Genomic DNA, 20,775 nt, shown 5'->3' with positions numbered 1-20,775 from the left:
ATGCGACGCCCACTTCACAGATAATAAATAATATATTGGGATATTTAAGTTTGAATTTAGGTTATATAACTCGCATTCCATGCCATTTTATATTAGGTACTGACAAAATTAAAAGTAAAGGAAGTTTAACAAAATGAAGATTCAAAAATTTAAAGAAAATTAAATAAATATTGTATTGTCTATGGATTGGAAATGGAAAAATTATTGATTTTTTATTCATGAGATATTCTTCAAAATAATTGACAAGTATATTAGAAAATTTAATGAACTTGTGATGAATTAGATTTTAAATTAAACTAGTAATAGTTATACATATTTTATTGTTTATGTCACTAGTGCAAATTGAAAATATTTATGGCAACACTGAACGTTATGTCGCTGGTCCGCCATTCGAATTTTGTTCAAGCGCCATTCGTGTGAGTTCGTCGTTTCCGTTCGACGGACTTAGTGCGACGTGTACGGGTGTGTGCGAAAGTATGAAGTGAAATCGTACCTTAAAGTGTGTGAAATGTTTAGTGCTAGTTTTACTGTGCTTTGAATTCAAAATGAGTGCGAATGGATAATCTTTTTTCCATCTTTCGATCAACAAAACTGTACGCTCGCAGTACACGTAACATTCATATGAACTGTTTCAAAATGGCTGTGTTTTGAAGGACCCTTTGTCCGCTTTCGTGTGCTTCTCCAGCATGATAGTGGGATCATACAGACAAAGAATTATCTCTGAAAGGTGAGGAAACTATCTGACTGCAATTTAAAGTGAAAAAATTGTGTGGAAAATTACTGGTTCTCACGGAATCGCGGCGTCGTTTATTGCTTTCTACTGAGCGATATCAACCGCTCACTGGCTACGTGTGAGTTTCTTGAAAACATTCTATATATTTTCTCACTCTTTATACTTAATATTGCTTCATTTTAACGGTAAATGTTGAATTATGCATAATTCCTTATCTATTTTCATCACATGCTACAACAAATCATATGTTTCACTTTGTAGTCTATGATAGACGTAAATAAATAACCCAGTTTATTTTTAGTCTTATTGGAATTTATATTTATTTTAACAGTTCCCGTTTTGCTTTTATTTCATGTGACTGTCTTTTTTAGTAACTTCGTATGTTTTATTATAACGATAATCATATTTATGCTTTGAAAGTATCTACTAAAATTGATATTAGTTTTTTAATATAAACAGCTGTTCCAGATTTACGTTATACCTACATAATATCATATGTCTGATATCGATTTCAGCTACCGCAATCTTACATACCGACAGAATTTATATTGTTTAAGTACATATTTGTTTTACAATGAAGAATTTTTATTGACATTCACTACCTACTTGGGTATTTTTTTTATAAAGTATCATCAGTTCCAACAGATCATCTTGAAATTTGTTTCTATGAAAATTATCTCTTGCACTAAATACTTTTGAGCGTAATTAAATGTAGATAAAATCCTACATTCTTTAGATAGATAAGGTTTTATTTACCTAATATGCTTTAATTTGTTGCGTCAAGGTAATGGAATATAGAAAACCTAATAATATAATATAAAAATATAATAATTTTCACATAATACCTATATGATGTTGCAGCTAACAGGTTAATTATGCCATTTCAAGTTTTTGGATTAATTGGTGCCAATTTATAAATTATCGGAATTATAACGTTTAATATAACAACAGTATACTAATAATAATCAGCATCCTAGCGTATTAATGAATTGGGTGATTTAACCAGTTGGCTGTAAGAAATATATAATTACTGTTTGTTAAAACACTATTGCACTTTCACCTTATCTTTTTTTAAATTGCTTACAAGTTTAAAAAAAAAATTCATTTATGATATTTTGAATTCAAGTTATAGTACGGGAGCTAGCAACGTTAAAAAAAAAGTCATTTTAGTATAGTTGGGTTTTTGATATACTGTTTCTCTTGCTATTTCGGTTAGAGTCCGGGCTGTCTGGCTGGCCGCAGTGGTTGCGTTTATTAGTGCGCATCTTATCTGCACAGGAAAATATCCTTAATTTAAAGTCATTTTTTAACGCGTAATTTTTAATCTTTTGCCTTTAGATAGATCCATCAGACATAATTTTTTTATTGCAAGACGTTTTTTTCTTTGTAAAATAGGTGCCATACGCAATTTTTATTTCAAAATAACTAAAATGTCATCGAAATAAGTGAAATTACATCAACATGAGTCCGCTTAAAAGGTAAGTAATAACTTTATTATTTATATTATATTATCCTTTTTTAATACTTATATTGAATGATTACTAAACTAATATTTTTAATAGATGGTTTCATATTTATTACACTTTTGGGTATAAATATGAATTTGATGATATTTGTATTTTCTAGTGTTTGATTTTACGCGAGTATTATACATTTTGAAATTAAAGACTTGGGAAAATAATACAATCAATAAATCGCGTTTAAAATCCGTTAAAAAGTCTTTAATTTCTTGATGATATTTGGTTTTTATCAAGTTTACATTAACGTCCTATTTGAGGTTCGTTGGGAAAAAGGAGGCGATATGGTAGATTGTTGCAAAAAAACTGTAAATAGTAAAATGAATATTATATATAGTATAAGTAACACAATGATTACTTATCCTTCACTGGGACTCATGTTGATGGAATTTCACTTATTACGATGATATTTTAATTATTTTGAAATAAAAATTGCGTCTGGCACCTATTTAACAACGAAAAAAACGTCTTGCAATAAAAAATGTATGTCTAATGGATCTATCTAAAGGCAAACGATTAAAAATTACGCGTTAAAAAATGACTTTAAATTAAGGATATTTTCCTGTGCAGATAAGATGCGCACTAATAAATGCAACCACTGCGGCCAGCCAGACAGGCCGGACTGTAACCGAAATAGCAAGAGGAACAGCATATCAAAGAACCAACTATACTAAAATGCTCACTTGTCAACGTTGCTACCTCCTAGAATATTAAAGGAATTTGACTTATTCAAATGTATTTGTTGTACAAAATCAAATCATTAAGGTACATTTTGGAAAAATTACTTTTTTAAGCTAGTTGTTTTGAAATAAATAATTTTTTTGTAACCAATTTGGCATGGCCTTGCCAGTGTTTAACAATTTAGCAAACGGCAAATCAAAAAACAATGTATTGTGATCTTATTCAGCCAGATTCTGCTTCTAATAATTTATTAAAGAACTTTGTATTGAAATAAATTATCTGCTAATGAAACTAGAGAAAATCGAAGCCAGATTTCCCCAGAACCAATCCGCCGATAGAATCGTCAAGTGTTGCGACACCGTGCGTGCGTGCGCGCAGATACAATGGTAGGCCGTTATGCGTTCGGTATAACGGTGTTGTGACATTTCGCTGGGGCCGCGTCTTGGCACGACCTCGGCTAAGATCTCGTGGCACCACCTTTTTCTGGAAAATAGATTAAACCGTGGAGTGTAGTGCAGCAGGGCAACTATCACGGGTTGATTTTGAATTTGAAAGCTTTACGCGGACCGCCAGATTATAGCAAATCTCCCTGATTTCAATAGCGTTTGTTAGTAGAATTGCATGAATAAGTAACGTAACGTAACTCCTTCCAAATAGGTATAAAGAGGGAGAATAATGATTATCATCTGAAACGCCTTTTAGAAGTTTTATTATTTTATACCTAGTAACGCAATCCGTTATCCGCCGTTTCCATTCTGTGCTGGGTCACTCTTAACTTTTTCGTTAAAATTTCATAGATTGTTTGTTATATAAAGTATACATGTACATAGCAAAGTTTAATGAAAAATTGTTGTTGCTAACTGTAAATGAATTTCATAACCACGAAAGTACGTTCATACGCAATACAATTGTACTAATTGAGTCATTTAGTGATACAACAAAAGATGTAAAAATGTTATACCTAGGTACATGTACTGTGTACATGTACAAACGTCTCGGCTGACGTAACGATACACAAACGCAATTTGAAGGTCCACGTTAATGGTGTTGCATGTCAAGTGCCATTAGCTGAAATGTCCATTCTCATTTCTCGTCCGGACTTTCTCCACTCATTCAGCAAGCTCGTGATGTTAATTGACCGGCTCTAGATAAGGTATCTGCTGGGTAACCTGCGGCTGCAGCTGTCGTGCGCCGTGTCACCCACGCGGTTAGAAAGTCGATAGCCGTGATAGTGGTGGGCTTCTGAAACAACTAAGCGGGCTTCAATGAATGTATGCTTAAATAATGTAGGGTAGAGAAGCGTATGGTATCGTTGATGTGATCTTTCTTTTTCCGGAAGCTGGACGACGGCTGTCATGTGTAACTTTTTTGACATGCCTTTTTTTACGGGGGCTGGTCGCCTGTCGTCATGTGAAATTTATAGCGAAAAAAATAACAGATATGCAGCCGTATGCCGCAATTATGTATTTGGTTGTAGTAATAATTAATTTCGCGTCTCAAATAGTTTCACTAAAACCACCTAAAACTATGTACGATAAGTACTTTATCTATTGTAGGTAGGTATTTACATTGTTTTACTGAATTTAGTAAGCTTCTGGAAGGAATGAATACCTCTTAATGTACTTGATCAAAGTAAGCGCCGCTACACTTGCATTGCATCCCGTAAGCCTCTTCCCAATAACTTCTCTTGTTTCGAATCAAACCAATTAGTTTCAAACTGCACGTAGTAAAGCGTTTGTTGGTGTTTATTTTATGCAAATTAAAGTCTAGGCATGATTCATGGTATTGGTAGACAAAATATATACGTAGGTATAGATGTGTATGTAACGTGTTGTCAACAAACACATGGCTACCGGTCGGCATATGTAATACGTAATCGTGTTTATTTGCGTGCGTCACAGAAGGTTCTTGTTAAAGTATTCAGTTCTTTGAATTCCCTTTTTATAACTTGACGTTCTCGTGATAGATCTATATGTTTTTTCAGAATTACAATTTCTTTAATGCCGGCACTCCTTTGAAATAAGGCCTGGGTATAACATAATGCGATTAAAACAACATGATGCAATTGCAATTATGTACAACTTTAAGCTCATATAAACACACCATTTTACAATTCAAGTCGTAAACATTAGGATGTTTACGACTTGAACATAGCTAGAGATTTGTATTTTCCCGCATATTGAAGATGTAATCTCCAAATTTAAAAAATATTCCGATGAATATGTTTCCTTGCGATAAAGTAATAACACGTCGATAGGAACGTAACTTGCAAGATAAATAGGTATTTGTTGCAGTTTTATTCTCGCCATCATTTGCGCAATCAACAATAGGTACAGAAAAATTCGAGGAAAAGAGATAAGTTTGAATAGTTAATGGCTGCCGCTGGCGAATGGAACTCGCTTTTTATGATGCTTTTTACAAAATTACGAAGATGGTGGAAGCTCGAAAAATATTAAAATTGCTCGACGCGGACGTCTTATTGCGTGCCGTTAATTCAGGGCGCGGTTTAGGGCGATGATTCATGGACTGCTCGATTGTTGAACAGGTATAATCTCGATTTCAGTCATTATAATAACAGTGGTAATTGTTTAATTGGCGATGATTTATTTCGCATGCCAGTTACTGTGATGTACCTATGTTACGGCTCACTATTGATTCATATCATATTTTATAGACAAATACACTGTAAGGACTGTTTCTGTTACTTTTATTTTATTTTAAATGTAAATTAATACACTCTAGTCACTATAGTTTATATCATCTAAGTAAAACCACATGATTTTATCACATCTGTATACAAAATATTCTGGCAATGTTTGCTTCTATAATAATATGTACCTACGTGCGTTTTGTCTAAACTCTAAACAAATAGGTTCATAAACAACTATCCACCAAGGCCTTGTCTGTTAACAACTGTCGGTGATTTACCGACAGAGTTGCGAACACTTGTATATATAGTGAAGATGTAAAGATATTTTGTTGAATGTACAGCATAACAGTGTTAAACATCTCAGTATGAAAAAGCTTGAATATAATAATACTGAATGTCCGATCATAGGCAACAACTTCTAGGTACAATATTCTTGTATACCTAGTAGGTGTCTTGTGTGGGTTTAAATAAGCTTAATATAAATGTATTAGTATATATACCTGTATCTAACATCAATTAGGAAGGTATTTATCGATCCCATTTAACTGTAACATTCAATTAAAAGCATTTTGATCTAACTTGATAGAATTTAATAAATATTCCTATCAAAAATTCATAACAACATGTATAGTAAATAGTTCTCTATACATACTTAACATATTTTTTCTCTCTCTATATATAACGTCTTTTTGTTATCCAAAATCTCAAACTACCCCACATTTTACCTCTCAAATGTCGCCATATACACTAGTATAGAACGCGTGTGTTTCCACCAGCAGGGAATGCATGTCATGTACCCGGAGCAGTCACAGCATTGCAACGGTCAGGCACACAGCGCGCAGTCAGTGTACACGCCAGCGCCGGCAGTGTCGCCGGCCCGCCAGCCAGCTAAGAAGCGCCGCGTGCTAAGCCCAGCCGGCCCGCTCGCTAGCCACGCGCTACCGGACGATTCGCTGTTTAAGGTCAGCTTTATATAGTTACTAGCTGTCCCGGCAAACGTAGTTCTGCCTTACTCTTATCACGAGGTATGAAAAATAGATACCTACTCTCAATATTTCATGTGAATCGGTCAAACCGTTTCGGAGGAGTCTAACTACAAACACTGCGATACGTGAACTTTATATTATGTATTAGAAGATTTTCGTAATATACGTGATCGTTGATGATCAGAAATAAGTTTTCAATTATAAATATTATTTTTTATTAGCTACTGAGAAATACAAATATGTTATACTGTAGGTGATCATATGAATATTCAAGAATTAATTTCATTGGTCAAAGTGAAATATACAGGTATCGTAATTCGTAGGTCTACGATAACGTATTACGTATTTCACGTGGGCTATGGCGGCCATTTGCAGGCACATGTTTGGTACATTAGTTATATTTTGTTTCATAATATTGGAAGCCATTACTCAAAGCTTTTATATAATTTATAATATCGAATTAGATCTACGATATAACGTGCATTTCACGTTATTGTACGATAAATAATTCTCTGTCAAAATATAATTATATTTTTCACTGCGTTCTTTCGATTTCGGATTTCGCAATATAATTAGCCTCTAAGGTTCTATCTTTTTGTATGAATATATAGATATAGAAATTCCTTTGAGCAAGTCGTGTGCGATAACGCAACAGACAAAGTTACCTTCACATTTATTATATGACACAAATAACATTGAAATAAATGCCGACATATCACAATGATAAAATAAAAAGGTGTGATTAGTTTGTCTGCGGTTCGAAGTAATTGTGATACGGGCGTTGAATTGTTTTTATTATTAACGATTTTTATTTGTAACAGCTGCGCTTTAAGTGAAACAATTGTGAAGGTCAGTGCATACACGATTCGATAAACTGGAGCTAACTATTAAAACTTTAATAAATAAAAATATTTTATGATTATAAATGTGTCACGGCGATTGGAAATGTCAAGTTGTATGATGAGTAATCGATTTTTAAGTGGTTATTTATGAGGTGTATAATAAATAATAATGAATTATAATCGAGAGGATTCAAAATTTTAACAAAATGGTGTTGAATTAATAATAATTTATTTAATAAAGTCAAAGCGAATTCTTGTAGAAATTAAAGTGTATGCGTAAGCGCATCTACGCATTTGATCTAGTATCAGCTAGTCTCCAAAAGGTTTTACCATTCAGTTTCATAAACGTTCTCTCTACAATACATAGAGACGGCAGCATCGTAAACTGCAATACAGTTATCAATTGCCAAACGATAACGGTCGCTCGCCGGCCGGCGTGACCTCTCCTCGTACAAACGTCCGGATGAACGGCCAGCGTCTCAATTGACGTCCGTCCTCTGAACACTGAGTACTGACATAGTATAAAGAGAGAAGTAGACCGACTCCCGGCGCTTAAGCGCACGGTACCTAAACTCGCGAGGGGCAGGGTTATCACTTCACACTTGTCACGTTGTATTAAAAAAATTGTAGAAAATCACTCAGAAGGAACCGAGCGGCGTTGTGTGCGTGCGCTCCTTGTTCATGTACGTACGTGCTTGCGTACGTACATGAACGGGGGGCGTGGCCAAGCGCTTCGCGTACATAAAAACGGCACGATGTACCTTTGTTCGAAGATAACTTACTTCTCTCTATACTATGGTACTGAGCACTCCGTAAATGGGTTTCCAGGCCTCCTCCTCCGGCTAATTGGATATAATCGTTTTACGTCCTCGCGATTGTACGCGGTCAACACTGTCTCCGGTGTACTGGAAATAATGGACAATTGAATCTTGCCGGATCTTTGAGATCCTAAATGCTTTGTTTGGTATTGACTTGATCTTGCGCAGAAATAAGAATTAATCTGTAATGGTAAAGATTTATGAGGTGTTCAGTTTGAAAATCGAAGCGCAATAATATGTATTTGCCCCTTGTAAATTTTTCTACGATATCTCTAAAGCTTTCTCTGTCCCTTAACAGATAAGCAATGAGAAAAGAAATCGCTTAACAAATTGAAACTTGTCATCTCATTACATTCCAACAGAGGCACAATCTTTGAAGATAATTTATAGATTTATAGGTATGAAGTTTCAACAATAGCGATTTTTAATGCAATAAGAAAATAAGTAAACCTAGAGGTTTACTTAACAATGAATAGAAAGTTACAATTATATTGATGGAAAACTCAAAGATCTAGAAGATATCAAGCGAGATAACTAAGGCCTCTGAATGGATTCAACACTATTATGTATGTTCATCGTTTAATGTTTATACTATAATACGATATCTAGAAAAATTTCAGATTTTAAAGACTGTTTGAAATTTTTAATTACAAGTCATTTCAATTATTATACCAATAAAATGACAAATATCACACACATTGTGAATGGATCTCTGATCATGAATGAAAATTAAATTTTCTTGAACCATTTTGCAGCTGGTGATGTCGCGTGACATTGCACGTTTGAATAAACATAGTAGAAAATTTTAAATTGCCCAGTACCATAATGATTTCAAACTAGATAGATTCAAGCTACACATTGTTAATACTAATTTTAAAATTATCTCTAGACTAAACACTATAGTAGTTTATTAGGTGATACCGTTGAATAAAGATTTTAAGATTATTGCTTGGATGTCGGATTATATAATTGTCTTGATCTACACTAATATTATAAAGAGGAAAACTTTGTTTGTTTGTTTGATTGTAATGAACCTCATAAACCACTGGACCGATTTAGATGAAATTTGGCACAGACAATCTTTAGACCCTGAGAAAGAACATTGGCTACCTTTTATTGCGAAATATGTACCACAGGCGAAGCCGTGCCGGACCGCTAGTATTCAATAATTGTAAGTAGGTGAAAGTTGATTCCTAGTTATCCATTTTCATTCCATTCTTAAAACTGCTACATAGAAATAAATCCGCGAATATTAGAAGAATGCTTCAACATTTTTCAGCAATCGAATTTAGCAAGCGCGACGTTGCATCTGTCGATCGTTGTTGTACCGTTACTACCATCTGGGCCAGTTTGGAAAGTATCGTCGCGTTTTGTTACACGACGCTCCGAATTCTACTGCAATCCTTTATTGTTCTTAACTACCGGGTGTCGGGTTGCGGCCCATTGTTTGAGATTCGATATGTGGTAGTGTGGCTAGATGTTGAATGTTGTGCTGAATGATGTATGGGAATTATCGCTGAATGCTAATTATGTTAATTACTTTAAAATATGATCGATGATATAATTATGCATAAAGGAGAATGCCCATTTTTGGTACTGGTTTTTCTCATGCATCAAGACAACAATACTATTAAAAAAAATCTCGGCAATTTAGAGGCCTTCTTACCATCGGAAAATATATTTTGAACAGGGATTTTTTGTAAAATCTAATAAGACATGTAATTGTTTAGATCCGTTATTATAGATTTAGTGTCCATTACCGTTTACATTTTTGGTACAGGTTTTTCTCATGCATTAAGATAAAAATACTATTAAAAAAAATCTCGGCAATGTAGAGGCCTTCTTACTATCGGAAAATATAATTTGATCAGGGAATGTTTTGTAAAATCTAATAAGACTGTATGTAATTGTTTAGATCCGTTACCATAGATTTAGTATCCATTATCGGTTACCACGGTAACCAAGCGGTAACTATTATGACATTACTATGGTAAATAGGTAAATGTATGTCGATTATTGTTTTCATTGAATTACAAAAAAAATCAATTAACATAAAATCACTTTTTAAGGTATTGTTTATACACTGTAGGTTGTTTTAACATAGATAGTGAAGTAAAATAATATAAATATATATTTATTAGTGATGCAACGAATACGAATACGAATATTCGTATTCGCCGAATAGTAGACATTTACCGAATATTCGTATTCGGCGAATATACGAATATTTAAAAACGAATATTTTTGTACGCAACTCTATTTACTACAGATTTAAAAATCGCGCGTAAAAATATGACGTGTGCAGAGACTGCTGATCCACTGGCCTTTTGGCGAGAAGATGTCCATTTTCCAAGTCAGAAAAAACTCGCCCAAAAATATTTTTCACTGAAGCCATGTGTAAGCGACTGCGCTTCGGAAAGACTTTTATTCAACGGCTGGAAACATCCAGACTGAAAAAAAATTGCCTAAAACCAGAAAATCTACGAATTTTATGTTTTTTAAACAAAAATTTGCCTATTGTAAATTTTAATTATTATAAGAGTAAACATTCCTTAAATAAATAAGTCTTTTATTACCAAGGCGAGATATTCGTATTCGTATTCGCCGAATAGTAAGTTTGATATTCGTATTCGTATTCGTATTCGTAAAAGTAGTATTCGTTGCATCTCTAATATTTATAAAAAAAATATTATTATGACATAGCTTGGTAGGTAACCAGTTATTTCTTATGTGTTTCTTTCTTCGAATATGAAGTGAAAAAATGATTCAAACAACAACAACATGTAAACCAAATAAAAACTCTATTGGCATTTTTTTAAATATTATATATTTAGGTTTTCTTGAAATCCGTCCTGGAAGATTTCTGGTGCCTACCTACACTAGCCGATGAACAGGTAGACTTTGTCTGAAAGCATAAGCTCTACGCATAGATTAATTAATATGTTGAACGAAAAATAATCTTCGGACGATAAATTAATACTACCAAAATACTACCTAAATCACAGATAAACCTAACTAAATCGGGGCTATTTAAGTTTTGAGGTTATTTCACATTTTTCTCAATATCTTGAAAACCCCTGTTTTTATCACAAAAAAATCAATCGGTAAAAATTTTTTGAATATCGAAGAACCCTCCAAAACCAATCTGGCATTGGCGCAACACTATACTGTGGTCCATACTTTCATGGGCATTCTCCTTTATCCTGTCGTTATTGTTCAATTGTTTGTTGAGTAAATAAAATTGACAAAAACTTATATTTCAGTTGCAAGAATTACACAAGTCAATATTGTACTTACTACTTAGTATGTACTGAGTAGTTAACATATAAGCCACATACAATTATGTATTTTAAAGGATACATAAAATAATGAATAACTATGTAGTTTACAAATTGGATTGTAAATCAATATCGTCTTTTTTATATTTAATACGTGCAAGTGGCGTAAACGAGAACATTGCAAATACTTGCGAAAAAGCGACTCGCAAGAAAGCCGGCGAGTGGCAACAAGCGATCGGTGCAAGATTTGTGCAACGCTGCAACCCGATCAGCGGCCTGCTTGTGGCGTTTCGCTGCGCATGCAGAGTGGCTATCACATTGTCACATTTCCCAATCCAACGCGAGATGGAACACAAACAGTTTGCGTAAGCGTCACGTGCCGCAGGAGCCCGCGCCGCGTGACGGGATAACGTGACGACTTTGGGAAATTTACTCGACAAACAACGGCCCAATCCACTCCGTTCTTCACCGCGGCCGAGCAAGGTCGTATGAGATTTAAAATCATGAATACCCGCCGGCATGAATAAATAAATGTATTCGATTAAATTCCGCGCTCCGACGACAAATATAATCCCCGGGATCCGATCACCAGGAAACAGATATATTTGAATGCTGGCGTCATTGATGTTTTTGTTACACGCTGCGTAGTCGCGACGAATGGTATGTTTTTCATCCAAAAAATAGGTGACTCTAAATTATAGCGAGTATTATAACGATGTTATAAACGTGTCGCGTTGTCCTCCATCGCGATTTGTATTCTATGCCTTCAGCTTTAGGTGCAGTTTACGTTGGTCATTGAAGTGACGCAACGTTGTTTACGCCCAGTAAAGTGGCAACGTGTGATATGCACGTAGCGGAGGCGCTCTTGTGCCAAATTTGGCTCCACTTAGATGGTTAGCAAGAACTACATTGACACATCTTATTTTTTTAAAAGAAGTTTCCATATACATTTTCTTCGCGTTCTGAACGTATATAAAACCCGACAACGGTTGGTTAATGGGGTCGTGACGTTGTGCAATTATAAGCCGTATGTAGGTTGGCTTTCTTTGTAATTGCCCATGTTACGTCTAGATGAAATTGCGAATTGCGCAAGACTGTAACTTATATTGTTGCTATAAAAATGTATCCAATAACTACATTGTTAACTGTTTGCTATAACTACTTGTTCCTGTCCGAAATTTTTATGTGAACCCATCATGAATTAACACGAACTATATGGAATGTGAGCAATTATTAATTTAGGTTGTAGTAGCAATTGTAGGACTCCGAACTAGTCACTATATTAATTGTACTTTAATCATCATTACACATGAAACGATGAGTAATGTTTGTTTTGAAGTTTGAACCTAATTATTGTAAGTGTTACATTTTATCTTCTTTAACGTGAACCTTTGCATAAAAGTTAATTGATCATTATTTACGCTCTTTCATGGAGAATCGTTACAATTGCTGTCTCAGTGAAGCATAAATTGCACGAAGGACAGTCGCGCCTGAGTCGTGTCAGATTGTGACAAATAAGATGTTATTTAAGACGTTTTTATATGAAATATTTAACATTGATCCAAAAACGGAAGTGATCAAAAATATATTTTTGACCCTTTCGAAGGTGACAGACCAAGACCATAATACGTGCTTTAAATATTATAGCGAGTGTTTTCAGCTTTGATTTAACAAAATGATTACAATAAATTTAACCCATAATTATGTAAAATTATTGTCCTTATATTTATCTACTTCATTGTAAATACTATAAGTAAGTATGGAAATACGCCAAACGTCGAAAGTAGCGAAATAATGGAGCGTAATACTGACTGTTATATATTTTGAATGAGTTTTATTGTCACAGATACATATTTTACTCTGTATTGCTATTAAAAAGTTTAGATGTTTAAAGTAAGAACCGCGCAAGCTCAGGTTCCAACCTCGTCCAGATTTGTATCAGGATAGCAGGGCATTCCGTCGGTGTACTTCACGTGCACATATTTAGGCGTGCCATAATTTCGCATCGTATGCAATGAAGATTTCGTGATGCGCAAATTGGCAACAGCGGACCATGCAGGTCAATCACCCTGCTCCCTGCCGCCCGCGCATCAAGTTACGTAATCGCGCTGTTGCCACACTGACAATGCCAAACTCCTCGCTGTGTATTAGCGCCTGGTACCTCATTCTACGAATTTTCAGGTGCTATTGTATCATGTATGGCTTCTGTCATTCGAGGTGTTATTATTTTTTTTCCTTATTCGCACCAAATTTTTGAGTTGTATTTGGCACTATATTCGAATCTACAAAATGATGAACATTGTATGTGCCAACTTATAATTTACAAATGACTAGAATATAGGGATGTCCGCATGTATGTAGGTTTGTAATTGAGCTTAAACGGTTCGCGGTAAAGTTTTAAATAATTGATTCAGTTGGCGCCGTGTAGTTGATAGTTAATTTTTGATGCTCTCAGCTGAGTAACGAACGTGCGTACTGAAATTTTAATTGAATACATACATTATTTCCATGTAATATAAAGCAGAGACTTTATCATTGACAAGGTTTGTTGAAAAATTTTATTCTCCGAGTAGAGGTATACCTAGTGGTGTAGTGTTGTATCTTGAACATCTCGCATTGACGTCACCGCAATATTACCTTGCAGCTAACTAGAACGCGCGCCACTTTCGTGTGTTACCAGTAAGTTGGTGATAAATCGTTTAATCATGGAGCTGAACGTTCTGGCAACGGATTTGTTCAACTTTCCGAACCGGACCGGAGCGTTCCGTACATTTGTCACCGTGATAAATAGTCGTTAACTTTCACTGTTATTCTCCCGGGGACGACATGTTTTTAAAGAAACGTCTGCCGTTTCAAATTTCATTATTTAATTTAACTTTAGGAGGAATAATCACTCGACCCGCCAGTTTGGATTCGGAAAAATGGGATTTCTATGTTGAGTGTAATCCGTGTTGAAACTTTATCGGAAATTGATGAGGGAATTACAATCTTGAACAGCTAAGCGCGATCGTCCGATATCCGTGTCTAGTGGTCCCAGATGAAGATATCGTAGATCTAGTAAGGACTGCATAATTTAATACGTGATAAAACTTGATGTGCTTCGCCTCGAATGTCTTTGATGGCGTGTGGTATGATATGGGAATGGACAGAGGTACTCAGCACTCACGTTATACCGATTCAAAATCATAAGTAGATTTAACATTATGTTTGGTTGATGGTTATTGAAACTTGTTTCTATTCATCCTTAGTATTGACTTGCTTTTATAAAAATATGAAATGTGTGTCGAATAAATAAACGTACGTGCACTTATGACGTGCTTATGACTATACTTATGACCCTTTCATATCAAAATGATTCTATATATTAACCACTTTCACTCGTAATGATTCCGATTATTCGTAAGTAGGTACATACTTATATTGTTAACGAATGTGTATAATTTCAATATCTTCACATCTTCACTCACTTCGTATCTTGTGTGTATACATTCTTTAAAAATATCCCACTACTTTTTTTTATAAGGACTAATTTAAAACGCATTTAAAGCGTATCTTTTTAAGTGCACTTGATGCTCCCAATCTTTAAACAAATTTAACTCATATTTACGAATTATAAAATTATTTTTAGTATGAATTATGACAGTATTTTTCACAAGAAACGAGAAAATCTCTTTCGATGCCAACACAAAGGAACGCATTAAAACACCCCTTCTTCACTGTATTCTTCTAAATACCTTACATTTGTTACGTTCAAAGGTGACACTCGTGCCTTCAAAGCTGTAAGTGAAGCTAATGATATAGTTAGTCAACAATAAGACGGGTATTGTTAACCCGCGCTTGAATGGCGAGGGTCCTTTTAGACATGGGGTGTTGTATACCCCGGGTGACATGTCTAGCTCGCTGCTTGAGACTCGACGTCATTTGATGCTTCCTATGCAACACATTTTGTGTATAGCTTGCGATTACGTGCGAATTCATGTCTTGCCATAAATTATTTTGGTTAACTAGATGTTGCGTGGTAGAATTTTGTTTTATCAGGTCATTGTTTGGTTTTCTGTGGATTTCACAACGAATCTAAATTGATATGCCATTAACTTTATATTCTACTCCGATTTCTCACAGGTTTTCCTCAGCACTTAATTTGTATGGTGTACTAGAGCCATTGTATTTTGTTAAGCAACTTCCAACGCTGTATGTGGGTTAACCGTATGTTCGCTACGTATTATGTTTAGTAAATTATTGAGATCGATTCGACGCGAGCTACAAACAAGCATGCGTTATTCAGACCACCGGAAAGTTCCTTAATGTTGCCCTGATATTGTAATAACGTGAATTGTTTGCTCAGTCTCCTGATATATTGTTCATACGTGCTTCTATTTCTATAAAATTTGCACAACAATTATGTACCCCCAGATAAATTATCGTCCATTTAGAAATTAAGTTCTGACGTATCACTATCTAATCATAAATTTTAATCTTAACAAAATCAGTCATGTCTCAAATCTGAAATGCTCTCAGGCATTCCAAAACAATTTTGTGCATTTCTCCTTTGTATTGGAGTTTGAAAAATTATCCGTATTTCTCATAAAGCATTTTAATTGGAGAAAAGTCGCATCTACAGGAACCGTGTGGGTCGGGGCAACATTTCCGGCGTATGTTTTAAACCGGATAATTATTTTTCACGATGGAAAATCCAATTTCTAGCTGGAAAGGCTACGTACAGCTATCATTTATTGAAAATGTGCAGTGAAGCATTTCATGGAGAGCCTTTTCACGGTATATACCAGAAATCTTCTTTCAATTAATGTTCAATGAAGATTGGTATCAATCAAATGTGCCATAATTTTCCACTAGACGAGACGATACGTTATGCGGTTATGATGTATCATCACAATCATTGACAGCAAAACGATTAGCGATTTGTTCGGTATTAGATAAAGTATAATATGATGAATGATGTATTGCATAAAGTAGTATAATATTTTAATATTGTTTTGTTACCAATTTTACAAAAAACTAAATATCGTCTATAATAAGGGGAGTAATTGGATTTCTTAATGGACATCTTTGGGTTATTCTGGTATATCCCAATGAAGAATAACTGTTTAAGATGTAAACATTAATGATCCGTGAGGTCTTTTTTGTATTGCAGTAGCATCGTCTACCATACAAAAAATACAGAAGATAGCATCGCTCGAAATGCCTGTCGGCCATTCGTCGGGATGGTCTTCACTGTGTTTTTGCTGAACGCCACGAAACATTGAATCCAAATGTAACCAGTAAATGTTTAATTTATATCGGGCCTCGTGATTTACGTTATCACAAGTTGTCAAGCGTCGAGCTGCCGCTCGCTGGCTGCGTCTCGTTCCAACCTTCACGTGTGCGTCGAGTGTTCATTTGTATTCAGCGTGTCTGTCCGTCCATTGTGCACCGTTCAGTGCTTATCTATCGGCTCGGTGAAAGCATGATGTCGAATGTGTGGGCGGAGGAAAGTTGGAGCTTATGGGTCGTGGGTGAGTTGAGTTGGTACCATTTTTGTAATCTCAATAAACTGAAATATGTTTAGTTCCCTTCGAACATTAGAGACGACGATAAACTATGGTAATCATAAAAAACCTACTTAACTTAGAACTCTCAATGTGGCGTGATCCTCCCTTTTATCGGAATCGGTTAGGACAACGATTAGAGTGTTAGTTCCTCAGAGGTATGTACAAACACTTTCATCCCTAGTACCAAAACAAACGCAGTTTCATGGTATTGTATCATCGTTGTATTAATTCAACGAATCGCCGATACTGATGAGCGTTAATGCATTGTTGGCGAGTTAATTTCTATTCAGTTGTAACAAAGTGGTTCATGACGCACGGTGCGAGGTCGTCGCGGCTGCATTGACGAGTGCATTGCACCCTAGAGCTCGAATGTTTGCCTAGTTACGTCTATAGATAACAGCGCACGATATACTTGCCTGTACATAACATGTCTAACGACTGACAGCTCAAATTCTTGGTGCAGACCACATATTTATGGGAAGTAGACAGGATATGCTTTTTACTGTCCAGCTCTCCTGGAAGTTTCGGTCCGTTTATGTTGATTTTGTGATAGAATCATTGAGTAGGCAACTAGGCAATTATATAATAAGACCGAAAAAAATATTGTAAAATTCTATGCTATTTTGCAAACAATGCTGGATTGGAATCCTCTTTACACAAAAAAAAAACAAAGCATTCGCAATTTTCTTGAACAAGAAGGAAAATAAGTCAGAATAACAATTTAGCTTCCCTCGATCGACTTGGTAATAAAAAGTATAGCTGAGCAGTTGAAAATACATTGAGCTGGCTTCGTGTTTCCCCAAAAATGTTTGCTCTAACCCCCTGCGTTTACGAGGGCGAGGTAATGGTAGAGGGAATTTCTTCCAAGTGTACACTCCGTGACCCCTTTAAGAGAATCGCCGACATTGTATTCATAAAAACGCCGGGTGTATTGCATTCTCCGATGTTTTAGAACGATTCCATTAAAGTCGTGTGCGACAACGTGAGGTGGCTGTATTAATTACTCGTTGCAAATGCATTTTGTACTCTATGTCCATTGTGTTAAGATATCATTCAGCGTTGCAGTGATAAATAGTTTGCTATCGAGACATCAATTGCATTGATTGCACTATACTAGATACATGTGGTTGTGCGTTTAATAAGGTAATATGGGTGATAATGTCTGATCTGTTTGTCTTGTTATGGAACTAGTTTGTTTCAATATTGAATCATTAAACTGTTAATCGATATTGTCCTTTTTGATCTGCAATTTGCACTTTCTTTCTTTTTAATAAGCGTCGCTTACACCGATGATGGATTGCCGCTGATCATTTTATTCTTTTTCAAATTCAAATTTAAATAATTTATTGCATACCAATACATTTTTACATATTAGCAACCTTATGCAGGTATTTTCTCCGATGTTTTGCTATTGCTACTTCAAGGTTTTATTATGAGTAGTTTTATGTATTTAACTTTAGTGTAGTTTCCTTTAACCTATTGTAGTTTCTACAATTTAATCGCAACTATAATTTCACAAAGCATATCAATATTTCGGAAGCGTCCATAATAATAATATGCAATTGAACATAAATAGCACTAAAGGAAACTGATCCTATTGCGCCTCACACATCGCGACACGACGTCTGACCGCACTGCGCACACACTCGATCGAGTTTTCCTTTAATGGTCCGTCGCAGCTTGTCCTTAGGCTTGCTCCATTTGCCTGACATAGAAAAAGGCTATATACCTAGCTGTTGAGATTCGAGTATTATTGAAACAGTTAGCCAATAATTGCTTTACTGTTATATTGTGTGGGAGAATTACTAAATGATCGGCAAAAGGTTGGAATGATGAATGTGCCAGTTTCACCGGCTTAAAATGTAGCATCAGTATTCAACTGCGTCAATTGAAATTATTGGATTTAGTTCGATTGACTTTGTAAGTTAATTAAACATTATTTAACAAATTAAGTCTAATGTATCCACTTTTGTAAGCGTTAATGAAATATTTTGTGCCGCTCTACATAATTTTTAATCCACAACGACAGCAGTCACATACAATCACGAAAAGATCCCAAAAAAGCTGTATACGTAGACTTAGTTGGCTTCATCAAGACGCTGACTTTCTAAGTATATCATATTCCAGCAGTAAATTTACTTAACCTTTCCGAAAGTTGATGAAATGAGATCGCCCGGCTCAAGATCTCGACGCCCACGATACTTGACGTCTTGCTTGAGGCTTACAATAGCTAAGTAATGAGAAATGACATCTATCCTGGATCCATGATTTTTGATTAACTTTAATCTGTACATATAATAAATCTGTAGAAGGGTCAATTCTGTACATTGAAAATATTGAAAAAATAAATAGCAGGGGGTGTTACTGGATCGATACCAAACCCAAATATGTGATTAAAAAAATTTTTGTCTGTCTGTCTGTCTGTATGTGAAGGCATCACGTGAAAACTAGCGGTTCGATTTCGATGAAACTTGGTATAATTATACCTTATTATCCTGGGCGTAAAATAGGATACTTTTTATCCTGGAAAAATACGTAGAAAAAAATTAATCTTAATTTTTCAGTTTTATCCATAGACGTTGTTCCGTAGAACCGCGAACACACGTTGCGTATTATTATAGGCCTAGCCGTATTTGGGAATTGGGTCCAATAGATATTTATAAGATGTTATTGACAGAGGTACTCAAAATGGAGAAATAACCATCCACGCGAAGACCGACATCCACGCGGACGGAGTCGCGGGCGGAAGCTAGTATTTAATACAAAACGTAACTATAAGGTTTATAGTCGTATGAACTTCATTATTTCAGTATTTGCTATTGCAAAGATTAAGGAGTTCCATGTTGCTATTTTTTTCTGTCTTTTTAATACAATAGCCAGTTAGATAGGATCCATCTTAATCCTTATCGAAACAGGACCAACTTTTATCTTTATGTGCGTGGTAACTTTGTCTTACAATAACGTAATTTATTTGTATCTGTTAGTACTTGAGCTAGAAGAGAAGGAATATTTGATATCAATTGGTTTATAGTTTTTTCTGTATATCTAAAAGAAACATCAGCATCTGGATATATCAATGTAACATATTTTCTTTTTATGCCATATTCGTGTGCTATTTTAATTGTACATTCGATACTGTTACAACTGTAAAATCATATATCACTTCACATAGGTATCTAGATTCTAGAGTATACATACAGTTATAATAAGGGTGTTTTTCTTCATGTTACAGGTAAAAAATTGTGTAAACATTTGCTCCGAAACAATCGAGGTCAGTAAACACTGCGGGTGGTGATAATAATTGTTTATTTGTTTGTTTGTTTCACCGGGATTTACTATGGGATAATTGGTATTTTGTATTTATTCAAATTAGTATTTTGAATCTGTTTTCATTTGTTGCGATATTAATATTTTGCGGTATGTGTTGTGTTAAATTTTAGTAAGGCTTGTTAAAAAAGTGAATTATTTTATGTTAGAGACAATGGTACATTTATATAGAAGACCTAAATCATAATATATGAATTAGTAGTGTATGCCACAGAAAGTAATAATTTATTAATAACCCTTGCCGCAAAAGTGAAAGTAGACAATTGACAATAATATTTCTTTCAGTGAACATTCATCAAATTATTTCACGGTTAAAACTTAAAATTTTAAAGCAACGGTAACGCGAGAATTTGTCAACCATGAAATGAAAACCGCGGAAGGTATAAGTAGGAAT

At 35.0% G+C, this 20,775-nt stretch overlaps 1 protein-coding gene across 5 annotated transcripts in view; it reads left to right on the top strand.

Annotated features, from left to right (window-relative positions):
* Positions 1-400: 400 nt before the first annotated feature.
* LOC123701383 (homeodomain-interacting protein kinase 2) overlaps positions 401-20,775 on the top strand; it is a 102,141-nt gene continuing 81,766 nt past the window's right edge. For 2 of the 5 annotated variants that reach the window (XM_045648832.1, XM_045648828.1), the window contains exons 1-2: positions 401-851; positions 6,358-6,543. In XM_045648832.1, coding sequence (XP_045504788.1) covers positions 6,364-6,543 — 180 coding nt within the window. In that variant the 5' untranslated portion in view covers positions 401-851; positions 6,358-6,363. The remainder of the gene's footprint in view (positions 852-6,357; positions 6,544-20,775) is intronic. The other 3 variants (XM_045648831.1, XM_045648829.1, XM_045648830.1) reach the window with 3 other exon arrangements.

Source organism: Colias croceus, chromosome 21 (assembly GCF_905220415.1).
Source record: "Colias croceus chromosome 21, ilColCroc2.1".
In the NCBI taxonomy this organism is placed as follows: domain Eukaryota; kingdom Metazoa; phylum Arthropoda; class Insecta; order Lepidoptera; family Pieridae; genus Colias; species Colias croceus.
The sequence above is the reverse complement of the archived record's forward strand: the minus strand, read 5'-3'. Positions and strand labels throughout refer to the sequence as shown.